The sequence below is a fragment of the Argopecten irradians genome, chromosome 2 (genome assembly GCF_041381155.1).
Source record: "Argopecten irradians isolate NY chromosome 2, Ai_NY, whole genome shotgun sequence".
Taxonomy (NCBI): Eukaryota; Metazoa; Mollusca; class Bivalvia; order Pectinida; family Pectinidae; genus Argopecten; species Argopecten irradians.
Window position 1 is genome coordinate 65,748,743 of NC_091135.1, and position 23,414 is coordinate 65,772,156.

Consider the following 23,414-nt stretch of genomic DNA (forward strand, 5'->3'; position numbering starts at 1 on the left):
TGGTTTGACATTAAATATCACCATCAGGCATATACATACATATATGTACGTTTATACATACAGACGAAGAGTGTGTTCTTATTAATCAAAATGTCCAGTAGGTCAAAGTACTTTTCTCGAAACTTTATTCAAACATACAACCTAGTTTGAAGCGTGCTTGATTATCTCTAAAAATAAACTCAGTCCTCGTTTTATTGTGAGGATGTCATAGAAAATGAATGTAACAGTTTCACGAAGTAGACAGTAACGCGGGAATAATTTTAACTTAAACCAATAAGTTGACAATTAGTTCCCGAAATGATAAGTCATTTTAAAACAATGAAGGTTTAAAGAGATCAGGAAGAACAAAAGGCCCGTAATATCTCACCTAAAGTCTCTTAAAGCAAACACAATTTTTAAAGTAATTAATAAAATATTCAGTTTCTGGAGTTATGTTCAGTATGTTATGTGACATGAAATGAGAAGATGCTGTTATAAATATCGTCAGGGGTTAAATATCAGTTAATATTTACTAATGTTCGAGGTCCTTCACACCTCACGTGTTTAACGTTACAACCGAGAAGCATCTGATCGTATGTTGTGAGATGTAAACGTCTGACAGCTGAAATACTGTCTAAAATTTCGTTTATAGTCTAGACCATTTGTAACAACGTAGCACAACCTGAAATTATTGAAATATAACATCAACCTCCATCGAAAAATGAAATAATAACAAATCAGCTGTACCATTAGTACTCTGTGATATTGTTATGGCTGTTTCCATGTTGCAAATTCGTTAGCCTTTCATTACTAATTATATTCATTACTTTATTAATTATTAATCCGTTTCATTTAAAAAATAAACGTTAAAATGAAACGTATTAAATGTGTTTAGATGCCAACATACTATACTTCCGATACCTTGCCTGCCAGTTTCTGGTCTCTTTCGAGAAGAAACTTAAATAGCAGAGCGCATGACTTGCATAGACGCTTGATGAACGCTGGAAGACGGCGCAGGCGCAAATCCGAAGATCAAACTGCCCGGATGATTGCAGAAAATGTGGACAATCTGGACATTGACGAAGGTAACACCAACAATGACATGCGGGTAACACCCAGCCGATGTAAAGGACCTACATTAACTCCTCAGTTTAGCATTGCCTTGAACCTTTCTTGTTTGTTTTAATTCCTTTGCGGTTTACAAAATAAAAGATGATCATCCGGGCAGTTTCTTAACAGATATTCATTGTGTTTAGCTAATGAACTTCTAGTTTTCCTATGATAAACGTGTGTATAACACATAAAACAAGCGCGCTTATTTTATATCTATAACGGGACTCGATAAGTAACTATATGTTTGGATGATATTTTGTCTCTCTATATAGTGTTTGCTTTCTACTGGAGATCATCCTGCCATTAAAATCCTACAATGTAAGTGTTGACGTTCCAGATATGAACTTTTGTTTACTTTTACAGATGACTACGATGACGACGGAAATTTTGATTTAGAGAGCCACGTCGAGTCTGTTGATCTTCTTCCACTCGAAAATGCGCTTGCGCACCACACGGAGAGGTATGACGCTCTGCGGGAAGGCCATTTGGTGGTGAGGAGAGGACAACCCTTCTCCATCCTTGTAAGGTTTACAGGGAAATTCAGCGCAAGAAATCAGTCAGTCAGAATCGTCTTTAAAACTGGTAAGTAATACACCAGAAATACGCAATAAAATTAACAGAAAGGTCATTGTCGTCTGATGGACGCACGTTACATTGATATGTATTGTGTATACTCAGTTACCACATTTCACCTCTATGCTGTATTGAGCAGAACTTGGAGAATGACATCATAAATCTCTTCACAGGTGGCAATAGTACACACAGTAAACATATAATTGCCATTGACTCCATATTCCATCATATGCAGTAAATGTATTAGGAGAAAGCTGACATGTAACTTTATACTGTTGATAGGTCCGAGTCCCCGACCAGGAAAGGGTAGCCATGTCCAGTGTGTCCTATCATCCAAACCTAGCCAGCAGGACTGGACAGCCACCATTGCCAGTAAACAAGGACAGAACGCACTGAAAGTGTCTATTTGTCCTCCTGCCAACTGCATAGTTGCCTCCTGGCGGGTTGTTCTAGAGAGTATCGTGGAGAGGGGCGGTCGTCCAAAGGCGTACAAATACATACACCCTAAACCTGTCCTTATACTCTTCAACCCATGGTGTAAAGGTAAATATTAGTCATCTAGCTAAAATCGAGATGATATATTTGTATATATATATATATCTTAAGTATTTAGAGATTGGAGAAACCATGACTATTTAGGCATGAATATAGGGTATATGTTATATGTGATTTTTATTAATTATAGTTAGAAATAAAGTACAGAAATTATGTCTCCTTCAAAGGAATATACGTATTTTCATTTCATAGATGACGCTGTGTACCTCGATGATTCAAGTCTTCTTAACGAATATATTCTTAACGATAGCGGCGCTATCTTTCATGGCAACTATAAACAAATTGGTGCCAAACCTTGGTTCTTCGGGCAGGTAAGATCAAGTTGGATTCATTGACATTTCCCTATTAGCCATGGTTATTTCCTCAGAGTTCTAGGTACTGTATACAGTTTGCTATCCAATATCAGGATCTGCAATAAGTATAGATCACTGCAGCACCAGATACAGTGTGTGTTTATAAAGAAATAAGTAATAAGTAACAATTGGTTTCAATAAAAGTAAAAACTTTCGTCATAATATGGTTTCAAGAAAAAAAAGTGTTATGTGTCAAACCTCTAGTTAACTCTATCCAATGAATTGCAATTTATGTAAACTCCTGTATGATACGAGCAAAGTAACTTCATGGGATTTCTAGTTTGAAGACGGGATTTTGGAGGCGTCTATGCATTGTATACAGAAAGGGTTTAACTCGAACTACAGTCAGGCGATGGGAGACCCCGTGAGAATATCACGGATCATATCAAAAATCGTAAGTTGGTGTTCTACAAAAGTAGTTTGTAAACATCTCCAATAGGTATAAAATAACTGTTACAGACAGTATACGTATTCGAACGTTAGTCTCATGATGAATAATGAGTTACAGGGAACTGTATGTTAACATTGATAGTAAACCTTTCTGTCAACTTCATCACACATCATTAGAACAGAAAGGTGTAAAACGTCTTTGAAATCTTATATCGCTCTTCGACTTCATCACCTTATTCTTACTTAATCATCGCAATAATTCTGCATATACACTGACTCTTGCGTTCTTATATTTAATAAGATTCTTACACTGAAAATAATCAGGTAAACTCTAATGACGATGGAGGGATTTTAGTTGGCAACTGGAGCGAAGATTACACCGGAGGGAAGTCTCCAATGACATGGAGCGGAAGTGTCGCAATATTGAGAGAGTACATGAAAACCAAACTTCCTGTTAAATTTGGCCAGTGCTTCGTATTTTCGGGGATCGTAACAACTAGTGAGTTAACTAAAATATGTTATTTTCTTATTATAGCATTCGTAATATGTTGTATTTGTTGATGTAAGATACATGTCAACGTTTTCCTTTGCATTACAAATTATTGTTTTAAATAATAATTAAAAAAACACACACATATGTCCCCTTGGCCGGGACACACCAAAGTCTATAAAAGTGGTAGCTTTTGGTCCTGCTTAAAGGGGGGCGACTGATTCGCCCGTTGTCAGCATAATGGTACAGATGGGGCGTGTTGTTTGATGTCTTCGGTGGCATTCTTCGGTGATATAGCACTGTGAAAAGGACAAGAGTTCCACTAAAACTACATGAAGACACCACAGTCTCCCAAAACACGCACCACGCACTTCATACATGCAAAACACCGCATACATGGGAGGCCGCCCTTACATACATGAGCCCGGCTGTTAATAGGGCGTTAACGTCATCGAAAGAACAAACAGTCAATTATTGGTAAGACGCCATATTACCTTTGCCTGTGAAACGGATTCTATCACACCATTCGACAGTCATATCGTAACACAATTATACCTACCAGATCTATCGAACAATCAAATACATGCATGCCTCAATATCAAATCTGTTGAGATCAAGGCACTAGATTACTTCTTCTGAATTTATTTATTTATTATATGGTGAAATGAGAATATTTTAAATTATTCAGATACCAGGTACCAGAAAGAATACTCTGTGATACTGCTGTGGCCATTGGTTTGAATATTAGGGATTCCGATCATTGAAGCGTTAAACTGAGGCTTAACTTTGCGTTTATATTTCCGGATAGTTTGCAGAGCCGTGGGTCTCCCCTGTCGAAGTGTAACCAATTTCGCATCTGCGCATGACACAGACGGAAGCGTAACAATTGATTTCTACTGGGATCTGGATCAGAAAGAAGTTTTGAGCGGAATTGGAGATTCGATTTGGTAAGTTCTCGCGTCAATTCACTGTGACAGAATCAGGCGATTTCCGCATGGTATTGTGTTTCGTTTCGGCAGGAATCATATCATTTAAGACGACTTTCGATGATATTAGCTTGTCGTCGGCGGAATGCCTCAGTGATATATCACTATGAAAAGGGCAACAGTTCCACTATACAAGAAGACACAATATGAATATACCACAGTTTCTCAAAACATGCACTTCGCACAATAAACACGCAACACACCGCATACATGGGAGGCCGTTCTTACATGACCATAGCTGTAAATAGGACGTTAATTAATCAAACAAACAAACCTAGATCATAGCCGATGGGTAGCAAAATAATGAACGAAAAGAAAAGAAATTTTACTTAATTGCATTTAAATTTGGAAAAAAATAAAACATTAAGGAAATACATCATTATATATTGTGTTATTAGCTCATTTTAGCATCAGAATGAAGGTAAATATTTAGGTTTACTTCAGCTGACTCTATTGATAGCGACTCTGGTCTTCTGATTCGTTGGCTTACTTAATATCTGTCACCCTTTCTTGCGTGCTTTCTGTCTGTTTTTCGTTCTTTAATTCTTCACTCTCGACAATTTTTTTTACAGAAGTCAAAGTGATACTGTTAAATCATCAGAACTACGCTATGAATTTGTTCATGTTTCATAGCAGAAAGAAAGTTTGGTTTAACATTACCAATGCTCTATTTCCTCGAGCAAGGATCTTCTAAGTTTGGTTCTTCTCAGCTGTTAGATTTCCAAGGATATCTTCATTTTCCCGCTCGTTAGAGCTCTTGAAACGAAACAAAACATCAATCATATATATGTATAATATCAATCTACAAACGCAATAATACAAGCACCTTTCAGGAAGCCAGTCATCTCTGCCTGACCACTTGACGGCAAGACGAACTTTTTATTGTATTCTATAGTTTAATCGTTAATAAATCGCCTCTGCTACATTCATTTGGATATGATCCAAACTTCTGGGGATATTCTAGCAATACTGTTTAGGACGCCGACATCATAATGTCAAAGGCGTTAACGTTTTCGACTGGTTCTTCGCATTTGTAATCTTAAACTCAACCAATCCACCAAACATATCACATCCCTCTTTACAATTTATGCCTAAATTTACCTCTATAGGGGAGCCGGTTTTTGAGAAAACAAAACATTTTTCAGAGTTTTATCAGAAACCGCTATGGTTCTATTAAACCTTGTAGATAATGTGTCTTTGGCACTGGTCAACAAAAGGCCTTCGAGTACGTTTGATTGGGATCAGCTTGAAATGCATACGGTTGCATTATTATTTCGGCGTTTTGAACAACCGAAACACATACTATGGGATTAGACATTTTTTGGCCATCCTCACCCCCTCATATTTTGGGGGATAAGGTTTAAAAAAAACCTATCTCGCTCACCTAAATACCCTAAATGTTCCGTCGTGGTCATGTTCTTACGGCGCTTGAGCGATAGCGAGAACAGTGTATTTGCCGCCGTCAGTAAAGCGCTGAGCTGACAAGGATTGACTAAAATCAAAACCGGACCGGGTATTTTTTCCGAAATTTCTATTTTCGGCCGACTTTATAGCGAAATTTGAAAAAAAATGTGTTGCCTCATAAACAGCATAAAACCTACCCGCACGCGGACGCAAAACAGATAAAAAACAACTATGGCCTAACTTACTATACTACTATTGGTTTTCCTCACTGCCAGCGACCTCCTGCTGGTCCAACCTAGATAGTGTCGTCGTAAACCGACCCGCTCCAACACAAACTCCATTTTCAAGTTATTCCGTCAAAACGATGAACGAGTATTGTTATAATCAAAATCTGTTGTCTTGACACAGAACGATCTGAATTAATTAATCATGTGAAAATATATTAGTAAGGGAGATGGTCTCACAACAAAACATCTCGTTATGTTTTACTTACATTTATTTTAGCAAAAGTAAACAACGACAAAGTGTCTCTCGCGTGGTGATCCAGGGGATACTCGAAAAGAACAGTATACTTTTGTATTCATTGTATAATAAAATAATGATACGAAATTTAATTGGGCTCATTTTGGTAGAAGAAAATAAATCGCGTTATTGCGTGAAACTTTGGCGTTATTACGCGAAACGTGCATCATACGTACCATGGTCAGCAAACATTTTTATAGCAATGAGGAAATAATCAACAACTTTCAAACCAAACGGTTATTATATGACCAAAAACGCGTGCATTTGTTGAGGTCAATATTTGTTTTTCGGTTTTATTGATTACCTTGATTAATTTCAATTATGACCGAGGTCGTATACGTAATTGGAGGTCAATATTTTTATATTCTACCGGGTCCTCTGTTGTCAGCTTCGGAGAATATTGTCATCAGTAAATCCAATCTTTTTAAAAAGTGTAAACGAAACCCCCTTTCCCTTCTCTCCCGCTATTGAGGTGCTTGTTACTAACCATAAAAGGATGGGAAAAGGACACTCCCTTGATTAACTCAACGTTTTGTGCAGTGGAATCCAAAAGACCAATATCGATGCGACTATGACGTCACAACTCTAATTTTAAGTTGATGTTTTTAAAAAGTGAAAATCTGAGTTCATATACTACATATCACCTCCGCATGACCATAGTAGAAAATGTTATGTGATGTAGATGATTACTAACAATTTTTATACTTTTGGATTTCAACAATAGAATGTCGCATATAGTAAAGCTAACGTTTAGATAAAATACATTGTACATTAAAGTTACTACTAAATCATTAGATTTACATAGATTTCGTAGGGTTTTTGACTTCCCACAAACGTTCTTATACCTGAAATTAGAAAGTTTTCAAAATTACAACATTTAATTTGAACTATTGGCAATGTTTATCAACGTTAAAATATCGCCAAACACAACAAGAAATTGTATCTGTCGGCATTGACTGTTTACAACGGAAAGAACCGAGTGCATCTTTGAGTTTGAAATCGGGGTCGCTGAAAATCTTATCCGGCTAGTGAATATAGATGTTAAAATTACTTCTTTGCCCTATATTTACTACTTTAAGTAATTCGTATCCTACAGACATATGTCTATAAGGATCCAGTGTTATATGGAAAATACCTGTTGATATTACTTCATTGACCCATAAGGATATATACAATGTATAGGGAATGTCAAATATTGAAATACTGATAAAAGAAATACACGTACTTACTTAATCACTAAACATACCTATATTATTAGTTTTCCCCCCATTTTTCTTATTATAAAGTCTATATGTTAGGCCATTTTTTCAAAACCCTAATAATATTGGCAGGTTTAGCAGAATAGTACCTAATATCATGACAAATGACAATAAAATAATGGTAGAAGCAAGTATAAAACCATATGACATAATGAAAATTCTTCTTTATGGCTGCAAAACTGCATACTTTTCAACGTATATTAGATTTAACACAGTAATCAGGAACCTGATTTCCTTCGATCGGATGTTTTGAGTGTTCACGCTTTGCGCATGCACATAGGGATTGTTTACACTCGGCGAAAGATAATATGTAATAGTCACTAGGTCGTTCCTATTTATCTTCAGTTTTTCTCCATTTTGAACAAAATGGTTATACAAACTTTTAAATTTTGTTATTAACACAAAGTACACAACTTTTACAATTATTTTCAGTTCTATAATTTTTTTATCTTTTATTACATGATTTTTAACGATTTAGTCCCTTTAATTGATCTGTTTGGAAGAGTATATACTCATGGGAGTTATTTTAACAATGGTATTGATACAATGAAAGAGAAATTTTGCGTCTTATTAATTTTGTGTATAAATGTGTTTATTTCAAAATGAACATGCAAATGGTGTGTTTGCATGGGAGTATAGCTACGCGCCTGAATGTTATTAAAACAAATACTCTAAAGCGATGGAAATTAACAAGATGAAAACAGTTTTCAGATTTAAACGATGTTTCAACATTTATTTTCAATATTTATTTATTTCTCAAACAGTATTTTTTCGCGTAATATCCGTCTACCACAATGAGCCCAGTCGACTTTCGTGCAATTAAATATCAACCTGCTAGGACGAAGAAAGATTTTTTGAAATGGTAATGCAATTTTACTTTTCTAATAATTAGGAATTTTGGTGATTTTTTCTGATTTTAATCAGCCATTTTTAGTCCACCATCATCAGATGGTGAGCTATTAAAATAGCTTTTTGTCCGTGGTTCGTCCGTTCGTTCGTTAACAATTCTTGTTATCGCTATTTCTCAGAAATTATTGAAAGGGTTTGTCTCAAATTTCATATATAGGTTTACCTAGGGCCTTAGTTATTCATATTGCATTTTTGGACCAATTGGTCACCAAGATTGCCGCCAGGCAGCCATCTTGGATTTTGATAGTTAAAGTTTGTTATCGGTATTTCTCAAAGAGTAAAGAAAGGATCTGTCTCAAATTCCATATGTAGGTTCCCCTAGGGTCCTAGTTGTGCATATTGCGATTTGGAACCGATCGGTCCATAAGATAGCCGTCAGACAACCATCTTAGAATTTGAAAATAAAGTTGTTATCGCTATTTCTAAGAAAGTACTGAAGGGATCATTCTCAAATTTCATATGTAGGTTATCCTAGGGACCTAGTTGTGCATATTGTATTTTGGGACCAATCCGTCAACAAGATGGCCGCCAGGCAGCCATATTGGATTTTGATAATTAAAGTTTGTTAGCGCTATTTCTCAGAAAGTACTGAAGCGATCTGTCTCAAATTTTATATGTATATGTTTGAAAAAGTTTGAAACGCAGAGAACAGATCCCTCTTTACATCGTCAAACATAGATCATTCTTTGGTGGGCGTCAAGATCGCTCTGGGTTCTCTTGTTATCCAGTTTTATCGAAGCAAAACAAGAATACGATACGTTGTAATTGATTGGGCTTTGTAGACTATTGCTCAAGTTAAAGATTACCAGACACTTAAAGAACATGGTAAAATTACCTCAATCAATTTATTACGTCACATGTATAATATTTGAAGTGAACGTATAGCTCTTGTTTTTTATTTTATTTTTGTGTGGCTAGAAATGAAATTGGGAGAACATTGTAATGCACATTCAGGTTTTTTTAAATCCGTTATTTCTCTCATCTGACTGAATATAATACCAATGTCGGTATTTCGTTATGCTAATTCTTTAGACAAAAATAGATCTCCTTAAACCTGTATTTCGGCTTCGCAAACTGTTTACATTGTAACGGTATGATATTGACGCACTCTCTCATCTCTCCTTGATTATACTAAATCCCATTATCCCCATACCACAATCAATAGAATCATCAATGAGGGATTACTTGTTATCATTATGCTAGCTTGTTAGCCCAACCTAGCACTAATCACCAAAATCTTCGTTACTGATTTTCCTTATTAGCTACCATTTGTTTTGTATATGTTAAATGATTCTCAAGACAATAATAAATATTCTAAATACTCGTAATTGTTTAAGTCAGATAATCAAAATTTCAAAAAGGACGTTACGGAATCGATTTTTGCCTTCGTATATATTGAATATATATTGCCAATATTGCAGTTGTCATTTGTCCCTTCCCCCACTATCACTCCAGGTATTCTGCCAAGCCTTGTATTAGCCGCAAATCAGAGCGTGATTGTAACATGTTATCTGCTGACGACATGATTCATTCGTTTGTGGACAGCAGAGAATCGGGAACATTTTTAATGATCGCCAGTACTTATTCATAACAAAAAGTATAATCATTTAGTATAGCAGCAGCACGAGAACAATAATAGAACGCTGATTTGCTCTATAGATGTACAGTTGACACTTTAGAAACGTGCGTTGGCGATATCTGATTACAGAAATCACAATCGCTATACACACTGGCTACTCAATGCTTTGATAACATTGTCTTAAACCAATTTCGAATATGACTATATTTTAACCAAAGCATCTGTATTACTCATCTGTGTTACTCTAGCTTTGACAATAGAAGGTTTTTGTTTTTCATAGTGGCTGTCTCTCAGACGTTAAAGTAATCTTCATGCCAGTATGATAACGCGAAAAAACATCGAAATTTTGAAAGACGATATTGATTTATTTTTTATCTAGTAACAAGTAGAAAATTACATAACTGCCGTTTCATCAAACAGCATAAAGACCATCTTAAGGCTTGGTTATTTGTAAACATTTATTTTTGATTTCATCTTACGATCTGATCAAATGTGTAATTCTTCCAATCGCCATTTTCTGATTGTAACGTTTGCGAGCTGCATCCACATAACTCTGATACGAGCGCCTGGAGAAATGATCCTGACATATATATCAGGAGGCGTAACTTGACGTGCCGCGTGTATAGCCCAAGTAAATCCTCATTTATGTCTGATTCATTCTTTAAAGTAACGCCAAACACTGGTTGTAATTTGTATTTTGGTTCAAACATAGCTCTTAGACAGCGAATAGTTGGAGTTTTTTTGTTAGCGTTTGCGTGTTTCCATTTTCCCAAGCCTTTCTATATTGGAAAAATGTAAGTAACACTTTGACCGCAATTATAACAGGCACTGCCAGCACGCGCTAAAACATAACGTGCTCACAATAAAATTAGCTACGGCTTCAAAACTGTCTCTCTGCTTCCATGGTTTCCATTCCAACATTATACAGAACATCACAGCTCTCGTGAGAGTTATAGGAGAGCTATATAAGGAAGTCGAATCGTTTGACACACGTTGACGTCTTGCGGACCGTATATATAGGCTTCCATGCACAGGTTAAAATCAATATCATACGGTTTCATTACTCGATTTTTGTTGTCATAAACCTATGGAAAGTAACGTGTCCCAAAGGTATCCAAACCCTTACACCAGTTCGACTTTATAGTGGGGGAGGGGGTTGTTGAATCACCACGACATTATTTCTAACAAAAAATACAATAATGAAATAACGGGTTGAATTTGTACCAAAGGTTGACTAAAACGCATTCGTGTATTTAATGAGTAATAAGAATATTAATGGCAAAGCAATGTGTTATAAATGGGTTCATTTCAGTTATCTTAATGGTTTGTTAGTTTATCCGTAGTTGTGTGACGGTTCTACTAATGTCTGTGTCTCATATTGAACCTTGAATAGTTTGTATATGTTATGGAGATGTAACACAGAACCTGACTGTACTCTATGGTACGCTACGATTTGTGTGTTATAACTCCATTACATGAAAATCTTTATATATTATTAAATGTATACCATTCCAATTCAATTCTTTAGGACCTATTTTCTCTTCAGTCAATGAAAACGCCCGTTACAAACAAAATTTTGATTACTTGTAACCAAATCACCCCTTACACTACACCAAAAGCGTTATATCCAAAATAATGTCTTGGTAACAATGCAATGGGGAGAGAGGGAGTTATTCTACTTCAGCACTTCAAAATGGATTGCGTTGGTTTTCAGCTAAACATCGCCGTAATATCAAAACATAAGTACTCGGTACACAGTATTATGCATGCAAATACCATACATGCGAATAATCCCTTAAATGAACCTAGCTGTGGCGAGGAAAAATAAATAAATCATCCCAGTATAATCTGCTAAGGAACGACAATTAAACATATTGCCTTTTATGGACGATCCTACGTTTTCCAATTATTCTACATGGCATCGTTTCAGTCTTTTTCTTCTAGATAACGCCTCCTTTCAAAACTTTGATTAAACGATCGAGTAAATGATAGGCTACTGGTCATGTTGTCTGGCCTTGTGTGATATCCCTACTGGTAATTCTAATTTTCGTGTTGTCAGTCGTCATTGTTATATCTAGTTCGTGAAGAAAAACAAATTCTATGATTATTAGGTACAATTGTATATCTACCATCATGTAATTATGTATTGATGAAGGGAGTTGTTGGTTTTTATTAATTGATTTTATTTCTGTTTTGAATAAGTTTTCTACACCAAACATCCCTTGTTTGTGACAGTAATGTATGTATGATATGGTTTATTTGCCTCCATAATATCCTACATCATAGCACTATCTCACTGAGGTTATCTATCCAAGTCATCCAGCAGGCAGTTGTCAAATTATATTGACAACAGTGTAACAGTCACTCAGAAAAAAAAACACAAAAAAACCAAACAAACCGATAAAGCAGTTGTGATGCAATTCTTTACTAGATCTTCTACATTTATTTCTATATCCATTGAGTGAGATTTCCTGAAAACAGTCTCTCCATTCACTGAAACTAAATAAAACTGCCATCTTATCGGTATATGATGGTAGCTGTATAGTATGCATATCTTGGCATATCTTTTCTGAATTCAAAGTCATTTTCAAATAATCTTCACAAAATCTGTATATATGATCCTAAGGAAATATTGTTAAAAGCATTAACATTTTTATTATTATGTATCTCAATTAGAAATTACTTATACTCTTAGACCTCTGATAAAGACGTAAACAAACCCGAAATGGCCATAGGCAGGCAATGTATGGTTGACGGTTGCTAATCTTACTGAACATCCTGCTGTAGTTTTCCTCACTTTATCAATGTTTCCTTTTTGTTGACGCTGTAGGAACTTTCATTGTTGGAATGACGTCTGGATGAGACGAGATGACCTACCTACTGGGTACAGTGGCTGGCAGGTAGTGGATGCCACTCCACAGGAGCGCAGTGACGGTAAGAGCCATGCTACATTCTCCGTGATTAGTGCATCCATTGCGATCATTAGTGACCTCTTACAGCCACCATTTTCCCACTGCAGTTTACAAAAAAGCTAAACGTAAACACTGTATTGAGCATTAACAATCTGTCGTCAAATAATATCAAAACTTAGCATTACCTAATCATTTTGGCCATTTATATACTAAATGTCAATATTACAGCATTTCGTGACATGACAATACGTTTTACATCTTATCGTTTGTATAATTGCCTAATGGAGACATCATACATACAGTGTACGTCAACAAAATGTCACGGTTGAACATCAAGTGGTTGTACAACGACAATTTTTACATAAGATCACTCTAATGTGAGATCATTGGTCCCTTGGTGTTAAACTGTAAATGTGGTAGTTTGCTCATTTTATTTTTTAGTTTTTTTTAAACATTTTCAAACGCTTAATGTTCAATTTAATACATGAGCGCAGTAATCATATACCGCTTAATTAAAGCGCCGACTCATTGTCTTTATCGTATTCGCTTTGTATCTTATTAATAAGTTTCGAAAGCGATTTTTAAGTTAAATGTGGACTATGTTTAGCTAATAAAATGAAGCAGCTAAAATATATCATTATTGTTACGTTTTGAAATGTAAACGAAGCCAACGTGTTGTCGGAGTCTTCATTGGTGATAATTCGTGTATTTGACGTCACATATAATTTTTACGTTATATAAGATGTCGTAACAACAATATTGTGGGAATTACGATTAGTGTTAAGATGACTGTTGTTGGTGAATAACTCTACACTCATTCCTCCTCACGACTCAGTAATGGCTGAAAAGAAATTCTTCTTAGCATACACCAGCATTTGTGAAATCCCACAAATTCACTAGAGTCCTGTAAATTCACACTTCCATCTTATTCTTAGCCTTCTTGACAAATCTCCTTCTTATTGATATCGATTGGTATTAAGTCAGCTATATTACAGCGGAGAGGGAAATCTCCAACCAATCACATTCAGCATGACATAAATATATCACCACCGCCTGAATACAATAGGGACCCCAATTGGTTAGAGTAATACTACGGGGAATATGATTGCTTAGGTCAACACAATGAGGGAGTCATTTCTTCCTCAATAATGATCGGAATTAGAATTGTCACGGGATTGGGGGCTATATTAGGGCAACGAACTTCTCAATTATATCGGCCAATGTGAAAGTAGGCAAGTAAAGATCTAGTACCAATTTACTTAATCCACATAACCACTTTCCTCTTTTAGTGTGTTATTGGTGATATGCCTAGTGTAATTTGTTCCAACGCCTGTTACCATTACATAGATCGACACCATTTATTAAAGGGGTTATTATGTAGCAGTTGTCCTTATATTTAAGATACACTTATATTTCGGCAATCGAGTTATTTTATTTTATATCACACATAAAAAGGTAAGTCCAAAACCATACCTTTTCCAATAAGGCAACGAAAAGATTATAGTGTTCTTCTAAACTTACATATCAATTTTATTTCATTTTATTGTCCCTGACCATAGGTGATGGTGACCTATTATGATATAGTCATTTGTCTGTCGTCGTGAGTCGTCCGTGATGCGTCGTCTGTTAACATTTCCTTGTGGACACGAAGACTTGAGTAAATATACTCTTCAAAAAAAGGAACGCATAGTATATATTTCAATATTTTTTTTTCTAATAATGAAAAACCAAATTTAATTTCAATTGTTATGTGTAAGTTTTAGGATATCAGGTGTCTTTTAAAACGAAACGGTTTTGCTTGAAGATCATTTACGGGAACTGTTCTAGATTTAAGCCGAATTTGCAGTTGCTTGATTTTCCTGCTCCGCTTGTATAAATCGATTCTGCATGCTTTTTCACATTAAACTTAGACTAACAGCCAATAAAAGGCAGGGGTTCTCGGTTTTGTAACCAGTTTCACTATATGACACTATACGGATGAGTTATGCCACGTCTAAATGCGTTCCAACGTAACAACGCCATCGGCCTGTTAGAAGCAGGCAAGTCACAGACAGCCGTAACCACTAACTTCAATGTATCCGAGAGTACAATTACTCGCCTTTGGGATAGGTATCGACAGCATCTATCGACCCGTGACCTTCCAAGGTCAGATAGACCAAGGGTGACAACTGCAGCTCAAGATCGCTACATTAGAATTCGATTTACGCGATCGGTTCACGACAGCAACCTTTACTGCTTCATCCATTCCTGGGATGCGTTGGATTTCAGGCCAAACAGTCTACGAGATGATGGCATACGAGCCAGGCGTCCTGTTTGCCGTGTCATTTTGAACCAAAGACATCGTCAAACAAGGCTGTAATGGACTTTGGCTCACCGAGTATGGCCATAGCAGCGATAGAGAACAGTTTGGTTCAACGACGAATCCCGGTTTTTGTTACAACGAGCAGATGACAGAGCAAGGGTCTTAAGAAGACGAAATAAACGTTTTGCCGCTAACTGTATCCAGGACATTGACCGGTTCGGTGGCGGAAACATTACGATGTGGGCAGTCATATCGCATACTGGAAAGACCAACCTGGTTCACGTCAAAGGCAATCTGACGGCTCAACGTTAGTATGATGAAATTCTTCAAATTCGTGTCCTTCCAATTATGCAGAATAACCACAGGATATTCCAAAATGACAACGCCAGGCCACATACAGCTGGTGTTACAGCTTCCCTGCAGAGAAACAACGTCGATGTCCTTCCATGGACTTTCAAACCGCCAGATTTGAACCCATTGAACATCTATGGGATGAACTAGACAGACGCGTCCGTCAAAGACAACCTACACTGCAATCCCTGCAATAACTTGTGAATGCATTACAGTGGAGTACATTAGAGTAGGCAAACATTCCACAACAAGTCATACGTAACCTGGCGTCACCTATGGGGAAACGCTGTCAAGCAGTTATTAATGCTAATGGTAGGCATATGCGATATTGACTTTAAGTGACATTGAACTACAAAATATGCAATGAACTATGAAGAACTTGAAATTTAAAATTAGATGAACATTCAATTACCTTATCTATATGTAATGCCTTGTTATCTAGCATTTGTGTTTATTTATTATAAGCCTCAAAATTAGATTATGCGTTTCTTTTTTTGAATAATATATGAACCGAGCTTAATGAAACTTTGTATGTAGACGAACATTGGAAAGCTTGATTCGACTGTAATTTACGGAGTTATTGCCCTTTGAATACTAATAATTATTATTGGACCTTGTGAACACGATAACTTGAGTAAATACATGACTGTATGAATCGAGCTTAAAGAAACTTTGTATATAGACGAACATTGGAAAGATGTAATTTACGGAGTTATTGACCTTTGCACTAATAATCATTATTGGACCTTGTGAACACGATAACTTGAATACATATGCATCCAGCTAAATGAAACTTAGTATGTAGACTAACATTGGAAAGGTCTCGGATGAGTCCAAAAATCAGCTCGATTCGACTGTAACTAAATTGGGGAGATATTGCCCTTTGTAATAAGAATTATTGAACCTTGTGAACACGATAACGTGAGTACATGTAGATATGCACCAAGCTTAGTGAAATTTGTATGTAGACATATTAGATATATGTTCCTATTTCGTTAACTAAAGACATCAGTTGGCTAGTAAATAGCATTACTAATTTGTATCAAATATCAGGTGACCGTTATGCCCATTGGCCTCTTGTTACCTTTTGTTATTATTTTTGCTTTATTAGGCATGTTCCAATGCGGCCCAACCTCTCTGCGCGCGGTAAAAGCAGGGAAATGTGACATGTTGTATGACTGTCCATTCGTGTTCGCGGAGGTTAACGCTGACAAGGTCAACTGGGCACGTGATGACGAGAAACAATGGATTGTCCTTAATATGAATCTGAGCTCGTAAGTGAAAAATGTTATGTAGGAACAAGAAACATTAAATAGCTTAGGTTTCGATTATTGTTTAAATAATATGAATGCTCGTACGTTGAGGCAATCATGAATCTGTTTAAACATGCTTATAAAATGTGGTATTTGTCATTTGTTATGAAGTCCGGCATAATTAAGTCAATATCATAATGTCATAATGTTTAGTGTCCTAACAATTGCCCGAAAAACAAATCGTTCAATAAAAAATAACAAAATCTTAAACGTTTAGTTCCATTCTCACGCATAATTAATGAAACGCCATAAACACCAGGGCTAATCGTACAAACCGGGCTACGCTATTTACGCTCGTGGAAACGCTTCTTTTACTTAGAAAAATGTCGTCCAGGGGCGCGTACGTGATAAATATTTGCTCGGTGTTCAACTCTCGACCAAAAATCCAAATATACAAGTTGCCGACGGAACAGTAGAGTGTTTGGCCAATGCGTAGAAGCAAAATTGATGTTTTATTGTATTATACTTTGTCCTGTATATCGCGCACAATATAACGGGTGTGTCATATCATGGTTGAAAAGTGTGATTTTTGTCATATATTCAAAGAAATGTATATATCTAAACGAGAGACAGAGATAAAACCGGATTCAGCTCATACAATTATCACAGATTTCCGTGATACATGTAAAGTGACTTTTCCTTGTTGAATTTTACTGTTATAACAATATTTTCTAAATTACGCATGCGAAAACGCCCCAGACTGATACAGCTGTACGCATATGGAACACTTAAAAATACACAAGACAGTGGATATTAGATATTAAAACATTATTTCTTCAATCGAAAGTCATTTCCGTGACAACAGTACGAACCTGACGTCAAATTGAATACATCGTTCCGTTGGAACGTTACCGATTCATCTAGTAGGTCTCGTTTGAGGGTTTCAATTTGTAAGACGCTTATCCGTCATATTAAATAATTCATGCTTAGAATGTTATTGGTTCACAGATTATAAACCAGCATGTTCCCCAAAACTTTAATTTTGCTGATCACAGTTTAAGCGTTGAACTGTTTTCAGTTGGCTATATAATCAGAATAGGGTGAATTACAATGCGAGAACGTGAATTTAATTCATTCTTTATACAATGTATTTCAATTCAAAACTATTAATATTTGCTCAGATTCTACTAAAAATAAGAAATTATTAAGGAACTATGACGTATCCACTGCCTTCGGGTATACCGGTTAGCGTTTTCGCATGCGTAATTTGGAAAATTTAGTTATAACAGTAGCATTCAGCATGAAAAGGTCACCTGATCATTGAAATCTGTGATAATTATATAAACTTAATCCAGTGTTAGCTCTGTTTCTCGTTTAGATATATATCTGTTTGTGTATATAACAAAATTCACACTTTTCAACCATGATATGACATACCCGTCTATACTGTGCGCGAAATACAGGACAAAGTATAATACAATAAAACATTTTTGCTTCTACACATCGATGAAACACTCTACTGTTCCGTGGACAACTTGTATATTTGGATTTTTGACCGTGATTTGAACACCGAGCAAATATTTATCACGTACGCACCCCTAGACGACATTTTTCTTTGTAAGAGAAGCGTATCCACGAGCGTAAATAGCGTAGCCCGGTTTGTACGATTAGCCCCGGTGATAAAGACATGCTAAAACACTTGTACATAAAACATGTACATATAGCCATTAAAGCTAAACACCAAGAAAAACGCAATAAAACGCAACAATATCATGTAATACCTGTGAAACAGAAATAAAATCGTACCAATCTCAACATTTTGTGATACACAGAATTGGCAGAAACATAAGTACAAAGATCCCAGATGGAAAGCCATTGAGACCAGCCCTAACGTATGTCGACTCCATCCGACAGGATATTACAGACGACTACAAACATCCTGAAGGTAAGCTTTATGACGTTTGTAGGAGTATAACATTATTATAATTAACCAATCTAAAAGGATGCAGTACATCTTCCAAATTACTGGGGAATGACATCATACCATTATATCTTGAACACAGTTGTTTTTAAACACACGTGGGGATGTATGAAAACAGTTAATTGGCAACTCTGGTAAATGACCTCGACGAAAATAAAAGTTATTGAACAATTTTTTTGCAGCCAGGCAACATCAAATCAGGTTGTAGTCATACCGTATAATTTCGTATTACTAATTTAATGAATTGTTGAAAGTGATTTGTTTTGTCAACATACAAAGTTGTTTCATATATAAATATATCATTGTCACTTATGGCCTTTGGTTGAGCGCTCGCCCCTGTGAGATAGACTCTGGGTTCTGTCCCCTGGCCGAGAAGTTTCTGCTACTGCATGGCGCTTGGCATGAAGGGAGGTTGGCGACGAGTTCGCCTAATATCATCGGTCATGTGACCGGGTGGGGTCTTTTGCTTGATGTCTTTGGTGGCATGCTTTAGTGATTTAGTTAGCACTTTATAAAAAAGAGTAAGAGTTCCACTATACAAGAAGGTACAACACGTATAGACCTCAGTTTCTCAGAACCATGCACTTCACATACATGGGAGGCCGTCCTTACATGACCCTTGCTATTAATAGAACTTTAGTTGTATGTGCTGTAACTGGACGAAACTTTTAACATAATATTTTTTCTTCAGTAATCCTTTGAAAACCACCAGGTATGATGAATGAATATGTGAAAACCATTCGAATGAACAGAAAAACACGTATGATGCTTTATAAACATTAGTTACAACACAAAACTTACGTACTATAAAATGGTATGACTGTTGTACTCATTTCACTTCATTGTAGGTGTAAATACAATGATTTTAGCAGTACTGCCAAAACTTATTTTATCACTTATTTGTGGCTGTAAAATGAAAACCTATACATTATACGTATTGTAATTCGCACAATATTGGTAGCTTTTGGTGTTGAATAACATATTAAAAGCTCCTCTTGATTCGTGAATATGGGAATTACGGCACATATAATTTTAATCAAACAAACATATATAAAATATATGACGTGCCTCGGCAGCAATCTATGTTGCATTTGTGACATCTACAATAATGTACATACATGTCTGATCATATCTGGGTTACATCACATCCCGCATGTGGAGGGTGACGATAATTAGAGTTTTAATTCTATTTTACTCTGTGTGCTCCGCCAGCAAGGTCTTTAAACATATATCGGAATTCAATTTAATCTGGCAGCCCTTTAAAAAAAGGGTAGAATCAAAGCCTGAAATAGTGACGTCGGTAATGACGGCATCGGTAATCAGTTTTGTTTAAGCATTGAAAAGGGTATATCGGCCAACCTAGGCTAAATCAATAACTGGTGCAATCACCGCAAATCTAATAGATATTTATTTACGTCGGTATGCAATTAACCAAGATTTTCACTCGTATATATCTCTGGAGGATCGTTACGCTGATTCCACCGTACTATAACGCCAGTTTAATTACTAAAATCATTGCCGTGGTTTAATACAAGTATCGAAAATAGCTTCATCCTCCGGGTTCATTCGTTATCTGTGTTTTGACCAGGTAAGGCGGTAGGATGTTTCATATAGTTTCACATTCATAGGAAAACAGTAAAGTTCGTAATTAGACACAAGTCTTAGCATTGACGTTCCTGATTAGTTCCCTGAGTCAATAATTTAAATTACCTGAACTCCATTATCACTCTTTCATTCAAACTTCAAAAACAAAATAATTTTATACGGACTTGTCATTATTCATAATTCATTCATTGTCCAAAAGCTGATTAGCTTAATCACATGGTCAGTGGATTTGTCATTTCTCATAAGCTACACTATCTGTATTATCTATCTATATCTGTGATTACATCTCCTCTAAACTTGGCAAGTAGGTAAAAATGGAGTACTTCAAATAAAGAATGAGTACATTAAAATTAAAAAAAAAAAAAACAAAAAAAAACAAAAAAAAAAAATGATAAAACAAAAAATTTGGTCAAGTTATCTTTAACAATTTTTATCTTGATATGAAAATCGACTTAATTGTGATTATAAGGATCACATTTTGAACAACTGTGCCCTGGTGATTAGCCTATGTATTGACTGTTCACGCGGATATCAGATATCTTAAAAAAAACCACGAGTACAGCAGTTACTCAGAAAGGTTTTTAACCGAAATAGAACATGTACAATAGTTACTTAGAAAATTTTCAATACAGTCTTTTGTCTTACTTTCATAGAACAGTTGATATTTTACTTTGTTTCGTTAACGTTTGATACCTGTTGCTGGATGAGAAATGGCCGACTTTAACCTATTTCAATAACTGATTATATCACCACCTACGATAAAGCGAGTATGTTATACATATAGTATGTTTTCGATGCAATAGGTTATACATGTATTATGTTATACATGTAGTATGTTATACATGTAGTATGTTATACGTGTAGTATGTTATACATGTAGTATGTTATACGTGTAGTATGTTATACGTGTAGTATGTTATACGTGTAGTATGTTATACGTGTAGTATGTTATACGTGTAGTATGTTATACATGTAGTATGTTATACGTGTAGTATGTTATACGTGTAGTATGTTATACGTGTAGTACGTGTAGTATGTTATACATGTAGTATGTTATACATGTAGTATGTTATACATGTAGTATGTTATACATGTAGTATGTTATACATGTAGTATGTTATACATGTAGTATGTTATACGTGTAGTATGTTATACATGTAGTATGTTATACATGTAGTATGTTATACGTGTAGTATGTTATACATGTAGTATGTTATACGTGTAGTATGTTATACATGTAGTATGTTATACATGTAGTATGTTATACGTGTAGTATGTTATACATGTAGTATGTTATACGTGTAGTATGTTATACGTGTAGTATGTTTACGTGTAGTATGTTTATACATGTAGTATGTTATAGTGTAGTACTGTAGTATGTTATACGTGTAGTATGTTATACATGTAGTATGTTATACATGTAGTATGTTAGTATGTTATACATGTAGTATGTTATACATGTAGTATGTTATACGTGTAGTATGTTATACGTGTAGTATGTTATACATGTAGTATGTTATACATGTAGTATGTTATACGTGTAGTATGTTATACATGTAGTATGTTATACGTGTAGTATGTTATACGTGTAGTATGTTATACGTGTAGTATGTTATACGTGTAGTATGTTATACATGTAGTATGTTATTGTAGTGTAGTATGTTATACATGTAGTATGTTATACGTGTAGTATGTTATACGTGTAGTATGTTATACATGTAGTATGTTATACGTGTAGTATGTTATACATGTAGTATGTTATACATGTAGTATGTTATACATGTAGTATGTTATACATGTAGTATGTTATACGTGTAGTATGTTATACGTGTAGTATGTTATACGTGTAGTATGTTATACGTGTAGTATGTTATACGTGTAGTATGTTATACATGTAGTATGTTATACATGTAGTATGTTATACATGTAGTATGTTATACGTGTAGTATGTTATACGTGTAGTATGTTATACGTGTAGTATGTTATACATGTAGTATGTTATACGTGTAGTATGTTATACGTGTAGTATGTTATACGTGTAGTATGTTATACATGTAGTATGTTATACATGTTAGTATATGTAATGTAGTATGTTATACATGTAGTATGTTATACTGTAGTATGTTATACATGTAGTATGTTATATGTATATACGTGTAGTATGTTATACTGTAGTATGTTATACAGTGTAGTATGTTATACATGTAGTATGTTATACATGTAGTATGTTATACTGTAGTATGTTATACATGTAGTATGTTATACGTGTAGTATGTTATACATGTAGTATGTTATACGTGTAGTATGTTATACATGTAGTATGTTATACATGTAGTATGTTATACATGTAGTATGTTATACGTGTAGTATGTTATACGTGTAGTATGTTATACGTGTAGTATGTTATACATGTAGTATGTTATACATGTAGTATGTTATACATGTAGTATTGTTATACGTGTAGTATGTTATACATGTAGTATGTTATACATGTAGTATGTTATACATGTAGTATGTTATACGTGTAGTATGTTATACATGTAGTATGTTATACGTGTAGTATGTTATACATGTAGTATGTTATACGTGTAGTATGTTATACTGTAGTATGTTTACATGTAGTATGTTATACATGTAGTATGTTATACGTGTAGTATGTTATACGTGTAGTATGTTATACATGTAGTATGTTATACATGTTAGTATGTTATACATGTAGTATGTTATACGTGTAGTATGTTATACTGTATGTATGTTATACATGTAGTATGTTATACGTGTAGTATGTTATACATGTAGTATGTTATACGTGTAGTATGTTATACATGTAGTATGTTATACATGTAGTATGTTATACGTGTAGTATGTTATACGTGTAGTATGTTATACATGTAGTAT

General features: G+C 35.2%; 1 protein-coding gene across 1 annotated transcript in view; it reads left to right on the top strand.

The window, feature by feature from the left end:
• Positions 1 to 1,081: 1,081 nt before the first annotated feature.
• The window catches only part of LOC138316797 (protein-glutamine gamma-glutamyltransferase K-like), a 50,406-nt gene continuing 28,073 nt past the window's right edge, over positions 1,082 to 23,414 (top strand). Inside the window, exons 1-10 of the mRNA XM_069258453.1 lie at positions 1,082 to 1,103; positions 1,456 to 1,674; positions 1,948 to 2,208; positions 2,413 to 2,531; positions 2,854 to 2,967; positions 3,288 to 3,462; positions 4,262 to 4,400; positions 12,943 to 13,046; positions 16,789 to 16,951; positions 18,763 to 18,875. Coding sequence (XP_069114554.1) covers positions 1,082 to 1,103; positions 1,456 to 1,674; positions 1,948 to 2,208; positions 2,413 to 2,531; positions 2,854 to 2,967; positions 3,288 to 3,462; positions 4,262 to 4,400; positions 12,943 to 13,046; positions 16,789 to 16,951; positions 18,763 to 18,875 — 1,429 coding nt within the window. The remainder of the gene's footprint in view (positions 1,104 to 1,455; positions 1,675 to 1,947; positions 2,209 to 2,412; positions 2,532 to 2,853; positions 2,968 to 3,287; positions 3,463 to 4,261; positions 4,401 to 12,942; positions 13,047 to 16,788; positions 16,952 to 18,762; positions 18,876 to 23,414) is intronic.